The following is a 20334-nucleotide window of genomic DNA, read 5'->3' as shown; positions in this document are numbered from 1 at the left end:
CTAACTATGATTTGGCTCATGTTCTATCAGGGGCATGATTTTGACAGCTGAATTCTGGGGATGTTTCAGAGGGTATATAGATTTCAGGGCCCCAGGAGAGGCCAAGACTGTCGCACATCCTGCTGCCGCAGGCCCTGTTTGCTCCTGCTACTGTCGCTGCTGAACCTGCTCCTATTGCCAATTACTGCCTGCTCCTGTTGCTGTTGTTTGCATTGCTGGTTGCTGGCTGGAGACATCCTGACTACGAATATCAAACTCACCCCCAAGGAACTAGATACCCTGATCAGCAGGAAGTAGTCCCTTTTCCCTCTAACCTTTTTTTTCTCTCCTACCTAGTTTTAGGAGGTTGGAATGGATAGGGGTGATGTAGGGAGGTTTCCTTTCAGAAGAGAGAGGCCCTCTCAGGGATATCAACCAAACACAGCTTTATCAAGTTGCCGTTAAGACTAGGCACCTCCCCTCAGATTAAGACTGGACAAGGCAATCCAGTAAGAGGAAAGGGGTCCCAAAAGCAGGAAAAAGTGTCAGAAACAGCCCCGTCCCCACTCTTTCTGCTACGAGTCCCACAAAAATACCAAGCTACATAACTATAAGATATATGCAGAGAGCCCAGGTTAGACCCAGGTGGGCTCTCTGGTTATTGGTTGTCTCCGTGAGCCCCTAGGAGTTTGTTGATTCTGTGGGTTTTTTTTTTTGTTTTTTTTTTTTTTTTTTTTTTGTGGTGTCCTTGACTCTTCACTTAAACATTTAATCCCAGCACTCGAGAGGCAGTGGCAAGCACAGAACAGTCTGGTCTACGTGGCAAGATCCAAGACAGCTAGATACACACTGAGATCTTGTCTCAGAACAAACAAAAAGCCAGGGGGTGGGACTTACTTAAAAGACTAACTCCCCATCCCTCTCCTTTGCAGATGCCTGCTCTCAGCCTGGATAGCAACCAGGAAGAATTATTTCCCTAATGGACAAGAGAGACGCTTTCATCTTTTCAGTCACCTTTGGACGGAGGTGCAGATGGGCAGCCACACATTTGGTGACACAGCTGTAGAGCTAACACTTCACTTGCCCTTCCTCCACCTGCATCCGTGGAATCTTCTGCTTCGTCACTGTGATGCACGGTGTGCCTGTCCAGGTGGTCCTGGGACTTTTCCAACTCACCGGTCACCACAGACTGGTCTTGTGCCAGAAGCACATGGCGGTGCCTGGTGTACAGCCACGCCTCTTGTACACATGCCTGCCTGTCTTCACAGCTACAGGCTCTGTACCAGAACACGGGGTCAAGGCCCTGCATCTTCCTGAGTTCTAACTCTTTCCGCTGCACTGTGGAGCCCAGCATAGAGTCCCTGCAGCTTCCTCGTGGATTCTGCAACACGCCACTGTCAGACACGATGACTTGATACATGTTGTGTCCTCGTTCCCTTTCCACTGAGTCTGGCTTACTGCCACTCAATTCTTCATCTTATAGTCTGTGCATTTTCTCTGCCCCTTCCTCTGTAAATTTCACTCTTGTACATTTTTCTAAAAATGCATCCATTCTTCAAATGTATTAGCCTTGTGTAATGTGAATTACAATACACAGTTTCACATGTTTCGCTTTGGTTAATGTTTTGATTCCTACAGTGATGCTTCCAACCACTCGGGCCTCTTCCTCACTTGACCAATCTCGAAGCATCTACCCAGGTCCCCAGTCTCCACGGACCTATCTTTCCCCTTATTTATCTTTCAACTTACCCATTTGCCCACAAATCCCTTCCATATCCCTGTTTGCTTTACATTCTTTCTCATCTTCCTTTACCTAGCCAAACTTTCTGGGTCTACCTTATGTCCAGCCTTTACTCCGTTGTCTTAGTTAGGATTTCTATTGTGAGGAGACGTCATGACCGTGGCAAGTCTTATAAAGGAAAACATTTATTTAGGCCTGGCTTCCAGTTCAGAGATTCAGTCCGTTATCATCATGGCGGGGAACATGGTGGCATGCAGGCAGGGATGATGCTGGAGAAGGAGTTGAGAGTTTTATAACTTGACTCCCAGGCAGCAGAAGGAGACTGTGTGCCACACTGGGCATAGATTGAGCATAGAAGACTTCAAAGCCAGTCTCCCCGGTGACACACTTCCTCCAACAAGGCCACACCTCCTAATAGCACCACTCCCTGTGGCCCAAGCACCCAAACACATGAGGCTATGGGGGGGCCATTCCTATTCAAACCACCAAATCCACCTACCTATTCTTTACCTCCTCTCTCTACACACTCTCTCTCTCTCTCCTACACCAGCTTAGTTGCTCATTATTTCTATATCTACCCATATCAACCCTCTTATCAACCCAGCAGCCAACTTTCCAACCAAGCAACCTCTGTCAGTGGTCCTGCTCAGGCCACTGCTAACTGTTATGTGTTGGGTCTTAAGCGTCCCCCAAAAGCTAGCATGTCAAATAAAGCCTTGGTTACTCGACACTGTTGGAAAGTCTGAGGAGATGGGAATCGTGCTGGAGGGACAAGGCTATTGGAAGTGTTTCCCTTTAGGTACATACTGATGCTATTGTCTCTTTCTTCCTGCTTCCCAGACGCCATGAAGAGGAAGTGGGCGGCTTTCTTAGCTCCACTACACTCCCCATCATCATAGTCCGCCTTCAGTCAAGCCCAAATCCAGGAGGCCAAAGAGCTGTGGACTGAAGTTTCTGAAACAGACAAAAGTAAAATTCCCTATTTACAGTTACAGGTACCTTATTTGGAGTGTGTGTGTATGTGTGTGTGTGTGTGTGTGTGTGTGTGTGTGTGTGTGTTTTCATGCACACATGTCCACAAACACATGCAGAGGCCAGAGGTCCACATTCAGGGGTCAGTTCTTTCTTCCTCCTATGCGGGTCGTGGGGATCAACTTCAGGTCATAAAGTCTAAGCAGCAAGGACTTTCATACATGGAGCCATCTCACCTGCCCAAGGTTCCCTCCCCTTAAGGTGAGTATTGGAGATATTTTGCCATCACAGCAAAAAGCTGGTCAGCCTTATATTCTGTTGAGTCGGCTTCACCTAGCTTTCCATCCATCTGACTACCTATAACCCATGCACTCGTGTATCCAAACACTCCCACACTCCTCCCCTCTTTCTACTCACCCAACCTCATCCTACCCATCACTCTCCTGTATAGTCTGCTTCTGTACCTACCAGTCGCCATACCCACCTTGCTCAAACAGAAAGATACTGCAGAGAGTTTATTCTGAGCCGCCTCCTGTTTTAAGGAGCAGATGCTAGATATCGACCTGTTCAGCAGATCTCAGAGCCCAGTTGGGAGAAGAGACGCACAAGTTTGCCGTCCAGTTAGATGCACTAGGGACAACACAGGGAGCCATCAACGTGACCTGCGGGATACAGGTCAGTGGTCCTTGGCTCTCCCTGTATCGCTCATTCTGAGCAGAAAATGTGTCCTAGAACAGAGGTATGTGAAGGCCATGATCTTTAATGAGAGTAGAAGGAAAGAAATGTGTGTGTGTGTGTGTGTGTGTGTGTGTGTGTGTGTGTGTGTGTCCCAACCAGCTTGTTCCATCAATTGTTAGAAGGAGCCCAAACCTAAGGTTCCAAAGACCTAAATCTCATGTCCGTTGCTTGGGAAATGACACGCATGTCTGTTGGACATGCAAATCAGTCAGGTCAGACAGATCATGGAAGAAAACCAGGACGTGTTGAAATTTTTCCCAAGAGAATTTAAGGAGAAAGGCAGACTTAGTTGGGGCCCCAAGGGACACTGAGAATTTATTGACTGTGATTCTTTAGCCTGTCTCGTTGGCATATGTCCCTTTTGTTCCCTTCAGATTAGTGCTCCAACTCTGCCTTCACATCTACCACAAAGTTTTAGATCCAAGTCACCATCAGAAGAGTCCCTAGTAGCCTGTGGTGGCGACTGATACACTCAGGGCTCTGGAATCCTATTTCTCACACTCACTCACTGGGTGACGTTGGTCAAGATCCTCGCTTCTCTGGACCACATACTCCCTGTCTACAAGATAAAATACCTCAGGGCCTTCCTGCCTAGGAATGTCAGGTTTTCGCTCTTTCTGGCTGACTTTGAGAGAATACAGAAGTACAAGAAGGTCAGGCTGGCTTAAGATGGAAATTCTATCTCCCAGACTGGAGCTCTAAGTCAGTGGGAGAATGTTTCCTAGTCCATGCAACCTGGGTTTGATCCCCCAGCGCCAAAAATAAATCTATTCCTTAGCATTTTTTTTGTAGGATCATCCTCGAGTGACATTGCAAAATTCCTGACATGAGATTACCGTGGGGGTTGTGCCTATGATCCTGAATTGTGTGGTGATGTTATTATGTGCTGATGAGACTGCAGCCTCTTAAAGACAGATATTCTCCTGTTAGCATTTTCCCTTTGCAGGGTGCCTCTCTCCCTTCGAGCCCAGCTTGAGTAGCTGGTTCTGTGGGTCTACGGCTAGGTGGAGGCAGCTCATATTTCCATCCTTCCTTTTCTGACGGCACACTTAGAATCCAGCAGCTCTGCAGGACTGCTGACCTTGCTTCAGCTACTGTCTCTCAGGTTCGTGTCTTCATTTCAGTGTCTCCTCCGACAACAGACTTTGTGTCACATGGTTGAGGCTCCCTGCGGCCCGTAACATTCAACACCAGTGTAACAAACATTATCTAAAGACTCTGCCGTTATCCTGACTCCCCACTCTCATTCCCTGCTCTCTGTGGCAACATCTTTACTCTTTGGCCTTAGTTTAAAAAAAAAAAAAATGGCCCAAAGAGACAATAAATGGGAAAATGGTGGGAAGAAACTGTAGGAGAGGGGGAAAGGAACACAGAGATCATGGGCTTCCCATGGGAGTAAGAGTTAGATAGGGACATGAAGAGATACTAAGACAATAGGGGCGTTGTCAGAGAGGAACAGAAGGGTGTGCTTATTGGGGTGAATGTTTTTTAAAGTGGTAAATAAATGGTAGATCGTGTGTTCACATTAACTTTGAGTTATCAAGATGAAGACCCGAGAGGGCAGCATTTACTCTTAACGCAGCACGGACAATGTAGAGTGCACTTTGCCCACTCCGCTGGTTGACCAGAAGGCTGGGCCTATGTAGTCCAAGCAGCAAGGGCAGAGTAAGAGGTGGGCTGTGACTATCATTAGCTCCACTTATGATCTCAAGAACTCGGCGTTCCCAGCAAAATAGTAGGTGACTGGCTTTTCTCCAGCTCTTACAGCCAAGATACCGACTGCTGAGGGGATCAGCTGACTAAGGCAACCAGACATCTTCATGTTCTAGAAGCACCAGCAAGGCCGGTCCCTCGCCAGCATGAAGTTTTCCAGATTTGTGAGCATCCTCGTGCTATTTGGCCTGTTTGCAAACGTCCAGGGACCTGGTCTAACTGACTGGCTGTTTCCCAGTAAGTACTGGTTTTCTGCTGTTGTCTGGGAGAAAGGGAAGTTTGCTGGGAGGAAGGGACAAGGAACAACTCCTTGGGGTTAGGTTGCCTTTCTGTAACTTCTCCCTGGACGCAGCTTGGGAGAGGAAGGAGACACAAGGTCTCCTCTGGGTGACGTCCTTTGTGTTACTACAGGGACAAGGGTCTAGGGAAACACTACTCAAAGTCCCTTTGAAGAGAGGCCTTCCTTGGGGAGGTGGAGAAGAATGACGGGTCCAGCATTTACGGAAAGACCCTTCACCCCTCAAGAGAAACAGATCCCTTTGTCGGGAGCTCTGGGCTCAGAGTTGGGTTGAACAGAGTTGGTAGCCAGGTGACTTTGAGTAAAATATTTAAATTCCATGTGGCCTCTCTGAAACTCGATTTCTTCATTTTAAAAGAATTTTGTCCCTACAGCTGTGTGATGAAGAAACAAGACAGAGTAAATCTTCCTTCATGGTGACTGCTCTGCAGTTAGTAGCTGACACTGGTTTGTGTGTACTATCTCATTTCCCCCTCGGAAGAGCTCTACGAGGGATAGTCCTCTTAATACCCCTAGTTTATTCTTATAACTTAAACTTCTGAAATTTTATTTGTTTTTTTATTATCATGTACATCTGCAGGACAGAGGAGGGCATCAGATCATATTATAGATGGTTGTGAGCCACCATATGGTTGCTGGAAATTGAACTCAGGACCTCTGGAGGAGCAATCAGTGCTCTTAACCACTGAGCCATCTCTCCAGCCCATTTATGAAATTTTAAACAGGATGGTATGGGACATCATTTCCCCATCCTTTTCCTCGCTCTAATTCCTCTCTTGTACCCGCCCCAGCTCCATCTCAAAAGTATGGCCTCTTTTTCCTTAATTGTTGTTGTCATTATGTATATCAGTGTGCGTGTGTGCACTTAAATAAATAAATACAGCCTGTTGTGTCTGTTTAGTGGTTTTTATATGTATATGATTTCAGTGCTGACCATTTGGTATTGGATGAGCAGTTAGGGCCTCTTCTTGGGAGAGTATTTGTCTTACTCTCAGCATCTCTTAGTTGCCTATAGCTTTGTCCACAAACTTCCCTCTTTTAAAGATAAGGAAACTAGAGGACATAGAATTTAAAGAATTTGCCTAGGATTACATGGCTACCAGCATTCAACCCACCAAAGATTTCTTTCTTTTTTTTTTTAAGATTTTTTTCTAAGATAATATTTGAATTAATCTGTTGAGAATTTTGCACAATGTGTTTTTGATCATGTCTATCCTGCCCCACACATACACCCTTGTAGAGTTAGAATTCCAAAAGCCAGCTGCGGCTGGGAGAGGAATCACCGTACAATGTCGCCCTCCAGAGGACTCCAGAGGGACTCACAAATAGGCATAGAGCTTCCTGAACTAGGGGCTCTAGGAGGGATGGTTCTGTTCCCTAGGAGGCATTCCCAGGCGACAGTTTGGGTTGTTAGGAAATGGAAGACGTGCTCAAGATTGCTAGCATGAAGCCAAGTCACTGCTAAAGATCCCACAAAGCACAGTCCCCATGGTCAACAGGTGATCATCCAGCCCAAATGTCACCAGTGATTGAAAACTTGTGCTTCAGCGGCTGGGGGTAGACCGGGGTAAAGATAAGACGGTAGCACGTGGCGGTGGGTGAAGAGGTTAGAGGGGGGTTAGTGTGGAGAACATGAGTGAAGGAAAGCATTCCTTCAGGATGAGCTAACTTGAACATAAGCTCCACTGGACTCACAAAACTGAAGGTGCCAAGGCTGAACGATTGCTTCTTCCCTAGGGAGATGTCCCAGGTTCAGAGAGCAGTGTGAATACAAAGAAAGAGACCTTTGTACCAGGGACAGGGATTGCCAGAAAAACGAGAAGTGCTGCACCTTCAACTGCGGAAAGAAATGTCTAAACCCCCAAGAAGGTAATACACTGGGCTTTGGCATGCCACAAGCCGTGTCTCCTCTTCTTCAGGCTGCCCCTGGCTTGTTGAGGGGTGGTCTTTGGGTAAGATTGCTTCATGGTAGTCCTGCGACTTAGATTTGTTACAGCTTCTGATACGGTGTGTGGCAGTGATATTCTTATCCTAGCAGGTAATGTATGAGCCTCAGTTTCCCCCAAATAAATAATGGGTACACGGGTGGGATTGAATCAGGCTGTTTCTTGACCATTTTCACTGCTATGATTTTTCTGAGCCCCCAGGTAGCCGTTGTTGTCCCAACATATGCTCACATTATCAGTAACAAGGTGGTTTATCTTTCCAAACTTTTGACTACTAAGCAACTGTCTCTCTGCCCATGTGAACCCAACTTTGTACTAGGAAACCTGATCCAACAATGCAGACCAGAGCTGCGGTCTCAACTCTATCTCCACCTCTCTGGACTCACAAAAGGCTATTCGAGATTCTTCATTCATTTTAGAAATACATACTGAATGTTTCTGATATCACTCTTCTTAGTTCATTTTGCTCTAATAAAATATACGAGACAGGTTAGTTATGAAGAAAAGGGGTGGACTTATGTCAGTTTCTGAGTCTGGGACCACACATCATGGGTGGACACTGGCATGGACCCTATAGGAGATGATCAACAGAAACCAAGAGTGGCTAAGGGCCTACAATCCCTTTGGAGGATGTGTTCCAGTCGATTAGAGGGGTCTCCAACAGATTTCACCTTTGAAGGTACCACAATCTTGTGGACCAAGACTTCAAAACATGAGCCTTGAGGGGGGGGGGGGGACACACTTAAACCATATCCAAACCACAGTGCCTGTAGTAGCACTTGACTTGTTCTCTGTGGTCAGGGGCACTACAAAAGGTCTGTAGGCAACAAGACTTAGAGATGAGCTCAGAATAAAGGGTAATAGTAAAAGTGAGGATGGAAAGACGACCCGCCAGACAAGAGACTGGCTTGCAAAGACCTCAGGGGAGATCCCAAGTAGGCAGAAAGTGAACGTGATGCCAGTCATCGGAAAAGCGTCCCTGTCCGATGGGCCAGAAAAAGGACTGTCATCTAAATCTTAAGAACCATGGGCTCGAAGACAAAGAAAAAGCCCGGTCTTTGTGATTCGGATGAGGCAACGACATGACCGATATGTGCGATCCTCCAGGGCGTGAGGGGGCGACCGGAGGGGTTGGATTTATATTAGAGGACTTCTAGGAGAAAGGAACTGACAGACGCAACTGGAGACACCGCTAAGGGAAGGGAAGAATGGGCGGTGCTCGGAAAGTATTGGGGGGCATGGGATGTAGCAGAGGAATGGCGCGGGCAGGCAGGAAGGTGATACGCAAGGGGTCTGACTCCACACTTGCTAAATTCGAATCTCTGGTCCAGCTTTTAGCACCTTTTTAAAAAATCTTAAACAAGTTAATAAAGTTTTTCTATCTGCTTTTGCTTCATTGCATGATGGAAGGGCCTGCACTAAAGACCCTTTTAGCGCCCTTGGATGGGGTGCGTCTTACTTCATCTTTAACGCTCCCTAAAGCTCTGCTATGCCGGGCTGCCTGGCTAGGCGTCAGGCCCCAAAATGAAACCAGACACAATCCCTGCACATTGGAGGCTCACAACCCCAGGAACAGGACTGGAGGCATTTTATTAAAATGGTAAATGGATGCACAAGCTTTCAGAAACAAGGTGGGGGAAATTCAGGCTCGGTTCAGGCAACTACCACGGTGTGGGAGGGACACAGAGTAAAGCTAGGAGAGGCATCGCGGAGGAACTGGGTTTTGAGAAAGATTTTGAAGGGAGAATAAGCAATGGCCCACGTGGATGCACAAAGGGAGGGCGGCATAGTGCAGCGTGATGTGCTGAACTGGAAATCACCCTCGCGTGAGGCTTAAGGAGATTCCACAGCAAAAGAGGCCAGGACTCGGAAAAGGAGCCAAATAATGAAGGACCTTGTGAGTCACAGAAAGACCTTGTAACGAAGGCAGTGTCTTACGTGTGGAATGATATGATCAGCTTGTTTTCACATCCGTTAGATCCTTCCTCCTGGTGGACCACATGACTGATTTGATTGGAGGATGCAGGGATGCAGGCAGGGATGCAGGCAGGAGGATAAATTGGAGGCTGCCTCAATAGCCTAGGTAGGAGAGTCAGGCTTGAAGAGCCTGGCAGAGAAGTGAACTGTGAGAGGTAGAAAGCAACTGCTGTGGGCACTTATGGTCATGGAGCCTGTAGCCAGCTGGAGCCTGCGTGGGTTTGTGAGGTCATGCAAACAAAGCACCACAGGTGCCAGGCAGTGGTGGCACACGCCTTTAATCCCAGCACTTGGGAGGCAGAGGCAGGCGGATCGCTGTGAGTTCAAGGCCAGCCTGGTCTACAAAGCGAGTCCAGGACAGCCAAGGCTAACACAGAGAGACCCTGTCTCAAAAAAAATCGAACAAACAAAATAAAACAAACAAACAAAATAAAACCAAAAACAAACCAAAGCACCACAGACTGCTGGCTTCAGTGATAGTAATGTGTTGTCTGACCATTCTGCAGGCTAAAGGATGAGGTTAAGGTGCCAGTGAGGTTCTGTCTCAGGACTGTGAGAGATTTTATAAATATTTGCTCTGTGGGGCGGGGGCAGGTGGGGTTATGTCAGAGGACAACTTTGTGGAGTCAGTTTTCTCCTTCCACCTTTATGTGGGCTCTACGAATTGGACTTGGGTCATCCGGCTTGCACAGGAAGTGTCTTTATCTGTTGAGCCATCTCGCTGGCTCATGGGTGAGACCGTCATCACACATCTCTCTACGACTTTCTGCTGCTTGCTGGCCATCCTTGACTGGTAGATAAATCATTCTGGTCTTTGCCTTCAAGTCCGCATGGCATTCTCCCTATGTGTGTATCTCAGGCCAAACTTTCTCCCTTTTCAAAGAATTCCAGCCATATTAGATTAAAGGCCCTTAGTGCTCCAATATGCTACCACCTTAACTGATTACATCTATAGGCTGAAGGGCGGGTCAATAATAGAGTCCTTGCCTAGCATGCATGAGGCCCCAGGCCATTCTTAATACCCCAAAACCAAGGCAGGGGATGGTGTCACCTGTTTGTTGATTCCTTTACCTTGCTATGACAGAACACCCAACAGGAGCAATGTGGGTACAAAAGGTTTCTTTTGGCTCGAGGTTTTAAAGGACCTCTGTACACCACTATGGGAACAGCATGGCGGAGTTCATGGTGTCAGACACATGGTGGGGACTCCTCCAATGGCTTCAAACCAGGAAGCAAGGAGCTTCAGGGCTGTGTTATAACATTTTTTTTTTTTGTTTGTTTTGGTTTGGTTTTTGGTTTTTCGAGACAGAGTTTCTCTGTGTAGCCTTGGCTGTCCTAGAGTCACTTTATAGACCAGGCTGGCCTTGAACTCACAGAGATCCTCCTGCCTCTGCCTCCCAAGTGCTGGGATTAAAGGCGTGCACCACCACCGCCTGGCTGTTATAACATTTAAAAGCTCTCCTTTAGCAACCTATTTCCTCAAGCCAGTCTCCACCACCTGACAAATCCCACGGCCTCCCAAAATATCATCCCCAGCTGGTGACAAATGTTCAAAATGCAAGCTTGTGGGGGACACTTCATGGTCAAATCATAACCACCCATGAGAATCCTACCTCCAGGGAGGCAGAAACTCCCCATAGCGTCTCCCAGCAAGTATGTGCAATGTTTGAGGTATTGAACCTTAGAGTGTGGGAGGGAAATGCAGTCTGTTCCAGCTTCATTTACAGCGGCTCTCAGGGAAAGGAATGACATTGTATTGTTTTGGGATATACACTGAGTTTCGACTCTGGGGTCCTCCTGCAGATATATGCAGTCTGCCAAAAGAATCTGGGTACTGCATGGCCTATTTCCTTCGTTGGTGGTATAATAAGGAAAACAGCACATGCCAACTCTTCATCTACGGTGGCTGCCACGGAAATAATAACAACTTCCAATCCCAAAGTATATGCCAGGATGCCTGCGAAAAAAAAAGTGAGTCTTGGAGTCGCCGTCTGTCATCCTCATCCCAGCCATCCTGGGAGGTGTGGGTGTGGGTTGGCCTGTCCCAAGGCAGCTGTGTCCTCAGACATGGCAGAACTAGATCCAATCAGAAGGAGAGACTGTGGCCTCCTGGAAATTGCAAATGGGAAGGTTTGGGGGAGTCAGCAAACAGTAGTGCATTTCGGAGGGGTAAAGGGCGTGTAGAAGAGTCTCTAAGACCAACTGCAGAATAATCAAAGAGTGCCCCACCCAGACACTCCGACCAACGAACCATCCCAGGCCAATCAGCTTCTTCTTTGCCTCCTCTTGCCAGCAATCCGGTTCCACCCACTTTCCCTTGAAAGACCGAGCTGACTTTTGTCTTTTAATATCCTTTTTAATGAGCACACAAAACAAGTTTCATTACTTTTCATACTTGGGCTGTGCTCACCTTTAACTCATTCAGCTCCCACTGGCAAACCCTGCTGAGTCTCCTTCTATGAAGAAGGTGTAGAAACAGACCGTCAGGCTCAGGCCAAGGTGCTCAGCGATCTCTTATACCTGTGTTCTCAACAGGCCATACTTGAACAGAGGGCATGATGGGAAAATCCTCATGATTTGGCTTCTGCTCCAAATGCTGTGTACCTGCTGGATCCTCCTGACTGGCTTCTGGTGACCACTCTGAGCACACCAAGGCCTTGGGTCCTCCCAACACCGAATCCCAGGATTCCTCTCCTCCCACCGTCTCCAGTTCCTATTAGTAACACCTCCTCTTAGGATCTGTCACTAACTACATCTCGCCTGCTCTGCTGCACCATCGGGAGCTCCCTGTTTGTTTCTGCGTTGCTTTCAGTTTTATTTAGTAAAATATTTGGCTTCACCCTGTGTGCCTCTGAGACTACATAATTTACATGTCCTCAGTGTGGAGAGAGTGAGACACACATGCGGATATTCAGGTGACATCACTCAAGGGCATGTGGATAGAAACACATGCTTCCAGGGCAAACTGGGAAGTCCAGGGAATATTTTTTCTCCTCCATCTAAGGTCCAAGGCCCATGAGCAATGCGTTGGTCAAATGTCCCAGAAACTGACTCTAGGGAAAGGGGAGGGGTCAAGCGGTTTCTTTGGGAAATCCCTCAAGAAACACAAGGCAGAGACTGTGGTAAGTGACCCACTGGTGGGGGTAGTGGGCAGACTGTAGCAGAGACTGTCGCTGTCACACCTCAGCATGCTTGACCTTCATCCAGTCTCACCTGCAACAGCAAGAGTGTGTTCCGGCATGCTTTTTTTTTCTTAATCTAAATTTTTTGAGGGCAGTGATTTCTGAATTAGTGGCTGCTGGGAAATTATAGCCACTCCCACTAAGAACGTTTTAGGGAGTCATATGAGCCAAGAAAACATGCCTCCGAATTTTCTTCATTCATTTCCAGTGACAGAGAAGCTGAAATACTGGTCCAGTGTTTCCTATCCCCCCCCACCCCAACACACACACACACTGAATTCCTGAGATGTTAAGCACCTCACATGCCAGAATGTTCCATGTTCAAGCAGAGGGGGGGGACATAGAGTGAGACTCTAGCAGGGTGGCAGGGCACTACCATACACACTGGGAACAATACAGCGCTGTGCTATGGATGAAGATACGCGAGCAGTTGGGAACATGGCGAAGGGAGTAAAGCCAGGCAGGGTAGCGCATTCTGTAATTACAGCGCTCCTACATTGAGATGGGAAGAGAAGACAGAAGAATCAATCCCCAGAAGCTTGTGAGCTGGCTAGCCTGAAGGATACAGCAGAGTGTGGGGTGGGGTGGGGGCAAAGAGACCTTGCCTCAGACAAAGTAGAAGAGAAGATCCCACATCGGAGATTATCCTTGGACTTCCCGTATGTGAGCCATGGAAGCCTCAACACACACACACACACACACACACACACACACACACACACACACACACGAGTACTGTATAATTCCATTTACATTAAATATCTAGAACAAACAAATATCTAGAACAGGAGTTGGACATGGTGGTGCAGATAAGACCTGTAATGACAGATACTCAGATAGCAGAGACAGGAGGGTTATGGGTTCAAGGCATGCCTGGACAAGTTAGTGAAACCCCTCTGTCAATTCTGCATGGGACGGGGAGGGAAGGCTGGGGGCGCTAGAAATTTAACCCAGCTATAGAGACTTAGCGTGAGGCCCTGGACTGAAGACCCACCAGTCCCAAAGAAAAGACAGCAGGGCTATCTAGACAAAGGGAAACAGTCTCGGGGGTTGGAGAGGGTTGGAGGCTAGAGAGGGATTGCTCATGAGACAGGGGCTACAGCTGGAGAGAGAGAAAACATTTAGAGCCAGTAGATATGATGCACAATCTCATGAATGTGTTAAGAAAAAAGGACACCATGTTATTGACCTGAAAATGGTCAATTATATCCGGTGGAATTCTACCACGGTTTTGCAAAGTGGACACCGTGGACACTGCCTCTTGGAGTTGCAGATGAAAGAAATCCTAGGTGACTCGAGTGTATCTGGCGACAGCATAGGGTCCCTGCCTCAGTCTACCCTTGCATTGCTCACACGATGTCCACACTGCGTCTGCTCCCTCACTAATGCTTCAAGGTTTAAGCTGAGGGAATAATCCAGAGCAATCAGTGAGCAGCTCTTAGTCCCATCCCCGCCCCCCTCCGCAACCGACTCTGAGCCATTGCTCCTTGTGGCCCCTGCTAACCTGCAGCTGTGACAGAGGCTTCCCGATTCCCTTTCTCTCCTGCTTCTGAGGCACCATCACCTGGCCCAATGCTCACTGGGAAAAGTGGGTCGATGCCTACCTGACAGTCTTTACCCTTGGGTGATGGCTAAAGAAGATGAGTGGGCCAAAGACAAAAGAACAACCGGCCGGGCGTAGAAGGGTAAGGAGAAAGAGACCCAGCTGGGGAGTCACTGCAAAGGAGAAAAAGGAGGCCCAGGGTCAAAACTCCAGATAATTAGCAGAGAGATGCGGAGAATCGCTGGCCGCTGGCTGAGGCAGGGCACCGCTCAGTTAGTCTAGCGCTGTTTGCCTAGAGTTCCACCCCCCAGCCCCACATAAACTGGGTGAGAGGATGCAGGCCTTTGCTCCCAGCACTGCGGAGGTGGCAGGATCAGAAGCCGTCTGCAAGTTTGAGGCCAGCTTGGGACAGATGCGATCCTGTCTCAAGAAAGAGAAGGGGGAGGGAAGGAAGGGATTAGGATGGAGGGAAGGAAGGAATGAGAGGAGATGAGAATAAAATAAGGTGAGCATTTGGCAAGAGAGAGAAAAGTGAAATCACACAGACAAGGCACTAGAGTGCGGACTGTGGTGATCGTGGTTGTCAGCAAGACACAGCTGGGAAGAGGGAACCTCAGCCCACGTTAGTTTGGCTTGTGGAAGTGTCTGGGGTGGGGGTGTGGTTGGTTCTGGATTTCTAATTGATGGTAGAAGACCTAGCCCACTGCAGTCAGTGCCACCATAGGGCAAGCCAGAGGACGCAAGCCAGGAAGCAGCACTCCTCCAAGGTCTCTGCTTTGGTTCCCACCCCTAGCTTCCTACTTTGGCTTTCCTTCCATGCTAAGTTGGAACTTGGGAGCTGCGTTAAACCCTTTCTCCTCTAACATGCTTTTAATCAGGGTTTAATCTCAGCAACAGAAAAGCAACCTAGAAACCCCCCCTCCCCAATCTCCAATTTGCCCCCTGGGAAAGGATGGTTCTAGAATTCACATAACTTTGCTGAGAGATTCTAGAAGATAAGAGGCAAGTGCACCTCTCTTGCTGGCAGGCCAGAGAGACAGAGAACCTCACACCAGCACAGGAGACCCCCTTCCACGAGAGTTTACACTGTGGTACAGCTAGTCCACTGAGAGCCTCCAGGGAGGGAACGTGACTGGCTCATGTCCAGAGTTACTTCCTGGACTTTTGGAGCATAAAGACACAGAGTAGAGGCCAGAGACATTGACCAGCTAATGCCTCTAGACAGGCTAAGGCTTCCTAAAATGAGACTCTGGGGACTTCTGTCATTCCTGGTCCCCTTCATTTTCCTGTGGAGCATCCAGGCACCTGAGTTGGCAGAGGGGGTCTTTATCAGTAAGTACTGGGGTACAGTTCTTAGCGTGGAGAAAAAAAACGTGGTAAGTTAGAGAACAAACCACACTGCAGATGAGAGAGTGCTTCCCCACCTCAGCCCGGACCCTGGATGGGGCTGACATGCTGGAAATCAGTATTTCTCTCATCCTCAAAGGACAGCCAGCATGAGTACAGGCCCTGATCTGTGGTAGTTGACTCCCCACCATTATAAGAAACCCTACATAAAGGTGCCAGAGCTAGTGTGCATTAAATGGACTTTGGGGAGCAAATAGTGAAAGGTATTTCCACTTGAGGACCAGCCTTTTCCTGGCACCACCCAATTAGTTCCCAAACCTGCCGACTGCAGCTCCCCCAAAGCTTCCTCGTATCACAGGGGACCTTACCTGTGTGCTGAAGAGCAGCCCCCAGAAGGCTCCTAGGATGGTGAAGCATGAAGATTCTGAGCACTTGAAGAGAGGAAGTGAGTGCTTAGGAGGCTATGTGACAGGTGCAGATTCTGGGTCCACTCCTCAGCAGCTGTGTGACCCTGCACAGGTCCACGGAGCCTCCCACAGCCTGGGTCCTCTGGTCACTGTGTGGAGCACTGACAGGGCTCACTCATAACTGTGTAGTGAGTGAGGAGTGAGGAGAAAGGCCAAGTGCCCAGGAAGTGCTTCAGCAGTGTTAATCGCTGCTCATGTAGCCCAGGCACCTGGACCGAGGCTTTTCAAACTGTCACATTAGCCTTCCAGATGACAACCTAGGCAAACAGTGAGAGCGACAGGGGCCAAGCAAAGACAAAGCCAAAAGCTCAGACAGTCCCAAAGGGGTGGTTCCCTCTGCAGGGAATCTTACAGGTGGTGGGGAGAGAGAGAGAGAGAGAGAGAGAGAGAGAGAGAGAGAGAGAGAGAGAGAGCAGCTCCTGGGGATTAGGTCATTACAGTTGGAGATGTGGCCAGTGTTGTGAAAGCCCCCGAGATGCTGAGGGTCACCTCTTCCTGGTGACAGGTGAGGGGCCAACAAGCTTCCTGGAACTGGGGAGGGGGGAGGAAGAACACTTCCTCCTTCAACACCTCAGGGGACTATGTTTTCTCTTCCCATAGGATCGTGCCCAAGAGTTAGAGTGAAGTGTGAAGTTGAAGAGAGAAATGAGTGCACGAGGCACAGACAATGTCCGGACAAGAAGATGTGCTGCCTGTTCAGCTGTGGAAAGAAATGTTTAGACCTCAGACAAGGTAACTAACTCTCCGATGCCCCATACTGCTTTTACGTTGTCATGGGAAGGCATTGTGTCAGGAGACAGAGGATCGGGCCTGGAAACGCTGGCAAGTGGACAGGTGAAGCTGGACGAAGGAGGGAGTGTGGAGCTCTGGCCTTGATCCTCCCTGTGATCCTAACCCCTGACTGTGGTCGACCTGGGTTCTGGTTGCTGTGAGTGAGGGAATCATTGGTAGGCCAGGCTGACCAGAGCCCTGACCCCTCCTGCCTTAGCTGCCAGATGCCTGGGATTCCAAGTGTTTACCCCCACACCTTGGGTCACCTACCCTTAGCTCCCTCACCAGCTATGTGACATCAGCAGTCACCTCACCTCTCCAACCCTCATGTTCCCTACCTGCACAATGAGAACAGTTAAGAGGGCTGCTGCACAAGAGCAAACCCGAACGTGTGCCAACGCTAAACCCCATGGCCAACACGGTGACAGCTAAACTTGTGTGGCTGGGATGGTACTTAACAGTGCAGAAACCAGCTGTCACTTAAATGCTAGTTTGGGATCTTTCTTTCTTTTTTTCTGAGAATGTTCCAGAAACATTCATTCCATGCCAAACAATCTGCTTAGAACTCTGTGCCAGGCTAAGGTACAGTCAGTGCCCTTGAAAAGCTCACATTCTCCAGCCATCGGGAAGTATGAACAAACCCATGAGACATCTTCATCACAGACACGTCAAGCATGTGTGGGTGTGCACAAAGGGGACAGAGTGGACAAGGAAGGCATTGACACCTGGGAACGTTCTGATATTGGAATCAGGGTCTTCTCTAGAGCTCAGGGCAGCCATGAAATCACTGCAATACAAAGGCCACACTGCCTGGCTACGGGAAGGACTCTAAAGAATTAAGAGCAGTGTGCCCGGCTACTGAGAGCAGCCCAGGCACTAAGAGGGTGTGACGTCATTGAGACGGAGGGCACGGTGACTTTCAGGCACTAGAAGCAGCAAAAGAAAGAAGCTGTGCAGAAGGAGAACATGGACCTTGGGGTTTGGGGACAACTTTGTCCTGAGCTAGCGGAACCTGATGGCCAGGAGACTGGAGAAGTTTGCATTTAGATGGTGGCCATCCTCAGCAGAGATGAAAGCAAGGATGGTCATTTATGAGGCAAAACCATCAAGATGTCATGGTTCAGATGCTGATTAGAAGCCATGAAAGAGCTGTGTGCAATGGGTGCGTCTGCCCCTGTGTCTGTCCTGTCCCGACAAGCAAGGTGGTACTTGGCATTTTCAACCTGAAGACGAGGAAACAGGGACCAAAGGGGTTCATGGGACTGGTCACACTTCTCACAGAATGAGAGCATAGCTCTGAGCCACACAAAAAGAGCAGTGGACAGAGGAAGGGGGCGGGTTCTCCCCCTAGGAAGACAGACATCCAAATATCTGTGTCCTGTGATTTCCCCACAGACATATGCAGCCTGCCACAGGATGCTGGCCCCTGCATGGCTTACTTTCCACGCTGGTGGTATAACAAAGAAACTGAGCTGTGTACCCAGTTCATCTATGGCGGTTGCCAAGGGAACGCTAACAACTTCCAAACTGAAGGTATCTGCACAGTTGTCTGCAAAAAGAACAGTAAGTGCTAAAGGTCCCCCACGCCCATGTTGGGCAATCCTGGAAGTCCAAAGGGAAGGGCCTGGCATGGGGAGGATAGGAAGGAGACAGTTGGCAAAGGGAAGCCTGCAAGTATGAGGTGAGTCATGAGAATACAAAGTTAACAGGAGTGCAACTCCCCCAGAGGAGGAGTATGAGGGTTGCCATGGTCACCACGCTGAAACAACAGGTATAATAAAGTGTCAGATCAGAAGGCGTGCACTCTCTGAGCCCGCACTCACAGCACTCTGGGTTCCCTGCTTACCAGAGGATGTGAAAATGATCCCAAATTCCTTTCCATTAGCTGAATACTCTGGTTCCTAAGGTGACTGGAGCCAAGCACGTCCATCCTTGTCCTTGTGTCTTGCAGAGCTACCTTCCTGGATGTAATAAGGATGATTGGGAAGAGGCTCCAGGTCTTGGCTCCCAAAATATGCTCTGGATTGACAGCCGTCTTAGCCACTAAGTTGGTGGCTGTTCCCTAAACAACTGAGAATTCGCTTAAATCTTCCCCCCCTACCCCAGCGTCTCTTCAGATGTTATATCCTTCAACCTTTGACTCCCTCCACAGCTGAGACCCTATCACCTCAGCTCTCAGTGCTCTCTTGTACTCCCATGAAGGTTCCAGTTCCTCCCAATAAAGGATCCTGTGAGCTCTGATGTCTCAGCGTCTGAGTAACTCACTGTTATCTGCAGATGTTCATATCTGTTCACAGCCCTCTGTATGCAGGTGTTCACATCTGTTCACAGCCCTCTGTATGCAGGTGTCCCCATCTGTTCACAGCCCTCTGTATGCAGGTGTCCCATCTGTTCACAGCCCTCTGTATGCAGGTGTCCCATCTGTTCACAGCCCTCTGTATGCAGGTGTCCCTTTCTGTTCACTGCCCTCTGTATGCAGGTGTCCCATCTGTTCACAGCCCTCTGTATGCAGGTGTTCTCCTCTGTTCACTGCCCTCTGCATGCAGGTGTCCCTATCTGTTCACAGCCCTCGGTATGCAGGTGTCCCCATCTGTTCACAGCCCTCGGTATGCAGGTGTCCCATCTGTTCACAGCCCTCTGTATGCAGGTGTTCTCCTCTGTTCACTGCCCTCTGCATGCAGGTGTCCCTATCTGTTCACAGCCCTCGGTATGCAGGTGTCCCCATCTGTTCACAGCCCTCGGTATGCAGGTGTCCCCATCTGTTCACAGCCCTCTGTATGCAGGTGTTCACATCTGTCCACAGCCCTCTGTATGCAGGTGTTCACATCTGTTCACTGCCCTCTGTATGCAGGTGTCCCTATCTGTTCACTGTCCTCTGTATGCAGGTGTCCCATCTGTTCACAGCCCTCTGTATGCAGGTGTCCCATCTGTTCACAGCCCTCTGTAGGCAGGTGTCCCTATCTGTTCACAGCCCTCTGTATGCAGGTGTCCCATCTGTTCACAGCCCTCTGTATGCAGGTGTTCTCCTCTGTTCACAGCCCTCTGTATGCAGGTGTTCACATCTGTCCACAGCCCTCTGTATGCAGGTGTTCACATCTGTTCACTGCCCTCTGTATGCAGGTGTCCCTATCTGTTCACTGCCCTCTGTATGCAGGTGTTCTCCTCTGTTCACAGCCCTCTGTATGCAGGTGTCCCATCTGTTCACAGCCCTCTGTATGCAGGTGTCCCCATCTGTTCACAGCCCTCTGTATGCAGGTGTTCTCCTCTGTCCACAGCCCTCTGTATGCAGGTGTTCACATCTGTTCACTGCCCTCTGTATGCAGGTGTCCCTATCTGTTCACTGCCCTCTGTATGCAGGTGTCCCCATCTGTTCACAGCCCTCTGTATGCAGGTGTCCTCCTCTGTTCACAGCCCTCTGTATGCAGGTGTCCCCATCTGTTCACTGCCCTCGGTATGCAGGTGTCCCCATCTGTTCACTGCCCTCTGCATGCAGGTGTCCCCATCTGTTCACTGCCCTCTGTATGCAAGTGTTCACATCTGTCCACAGATCTCTTTATGTAGGTGTTCACATCCTCACAGACCTCTTTACTTGGATGTTCACAACTGTGTGCACATTTCCATGTTTCTATATAGAGACAAATTCTGGAGAATACACATACA

The 20334-nt window shown here is 48.9% G+C and overlaps 1 protein-coding gene and 1 long non-coding RNA gene across 3 annotated transcripts; both read left to right on the top strand.

Moving 5' to 3' along the window:
• Positions 1–5124: 5124 nt before the first annotated feature.
• Eppin (epididymal peptidase inhibitor) lies at positions 5125–16643 on the top strand. Its single transcript, XM_051144956.1, has 4 exons — positions 5125–5384; positions 7183–7310; positions 11168–11335; positions 16504–16643. The coding sequence occupies exons 1-4, from the start codon at positions 5290–5292 to the stop codon at positions 16641–16643; spliced, it is 531 nt and encodes a 176-aa protein (XP_051000913.1). The 5' UTR covers positions 5125–5289.
• A 2204-nt stretch (positions 16644–18847) lies between these two features.
• Positions 18848–20115, top strand: LOC127188518 (uncharacterized). 2 transcript variants are annotated; one of them, XR_007830526.1, is made up of 4 exons: positions 18848–19019; positions 19560–19692; positions 19863–19929; positions 20032–20115. It is a non-coding gene; the product is annotated as an uncharacterized LOC127188518 (long non-coding RNA). The 2 variants fall into 2 exon arrangements; XR_007830527.1 differs by lacking the exon at positions 19560–19692 and having other exon boundaries at positions 18994–19119.
• Positions 20116–20334: the final 219 nt, after the last annotated feature.

The sequence above is a fragment of the Acomys russatus genome, chromosome 4 (assembly GCF_903995435.1).
Source record: "Acomys russatus chromosome 4, mAcoRus1.1, whole genome shotgun sequence".
Classification (NCBI taxonomy): Eukaryota; Metazoa; Chordata; class Mammalia; order Rodentia; family Muridae; genus Acomys; species Acomys russatus.
Note: the sequence above shows the minus strand (reverse complement) of the source record. Positions and strands in the feature narration are given on the sequence as shown.

What these genes read in the sequence shown, in the direction of transcription:
- Eppin (XM_051144956.1), top strand. Translation starts at nt 5,290, where the DNA reads ATGAAGTTTTCCAGATTTGTGAGCATCCTCGTGCTATTTGGCCTGTTT. An exon ending in ATGTCTAAACCCCCAAGAAG is followed by an intron (nt 7,311 to 11,167) that starts GTAATACACTGG and finishes GTCCTCCTGCAG; the next exon opens with ATATATGCAGTCTGCCAAAA. An exon ending in GGATGCCTGCGAAAAAAAAA is followed by an intron (nt 11,336 to 16,503) that starts GTGAGTCTTGGA and finishes CTCTTCCCATAG; the next exon opens with GATCGTGCCCAAGAGTTAGA.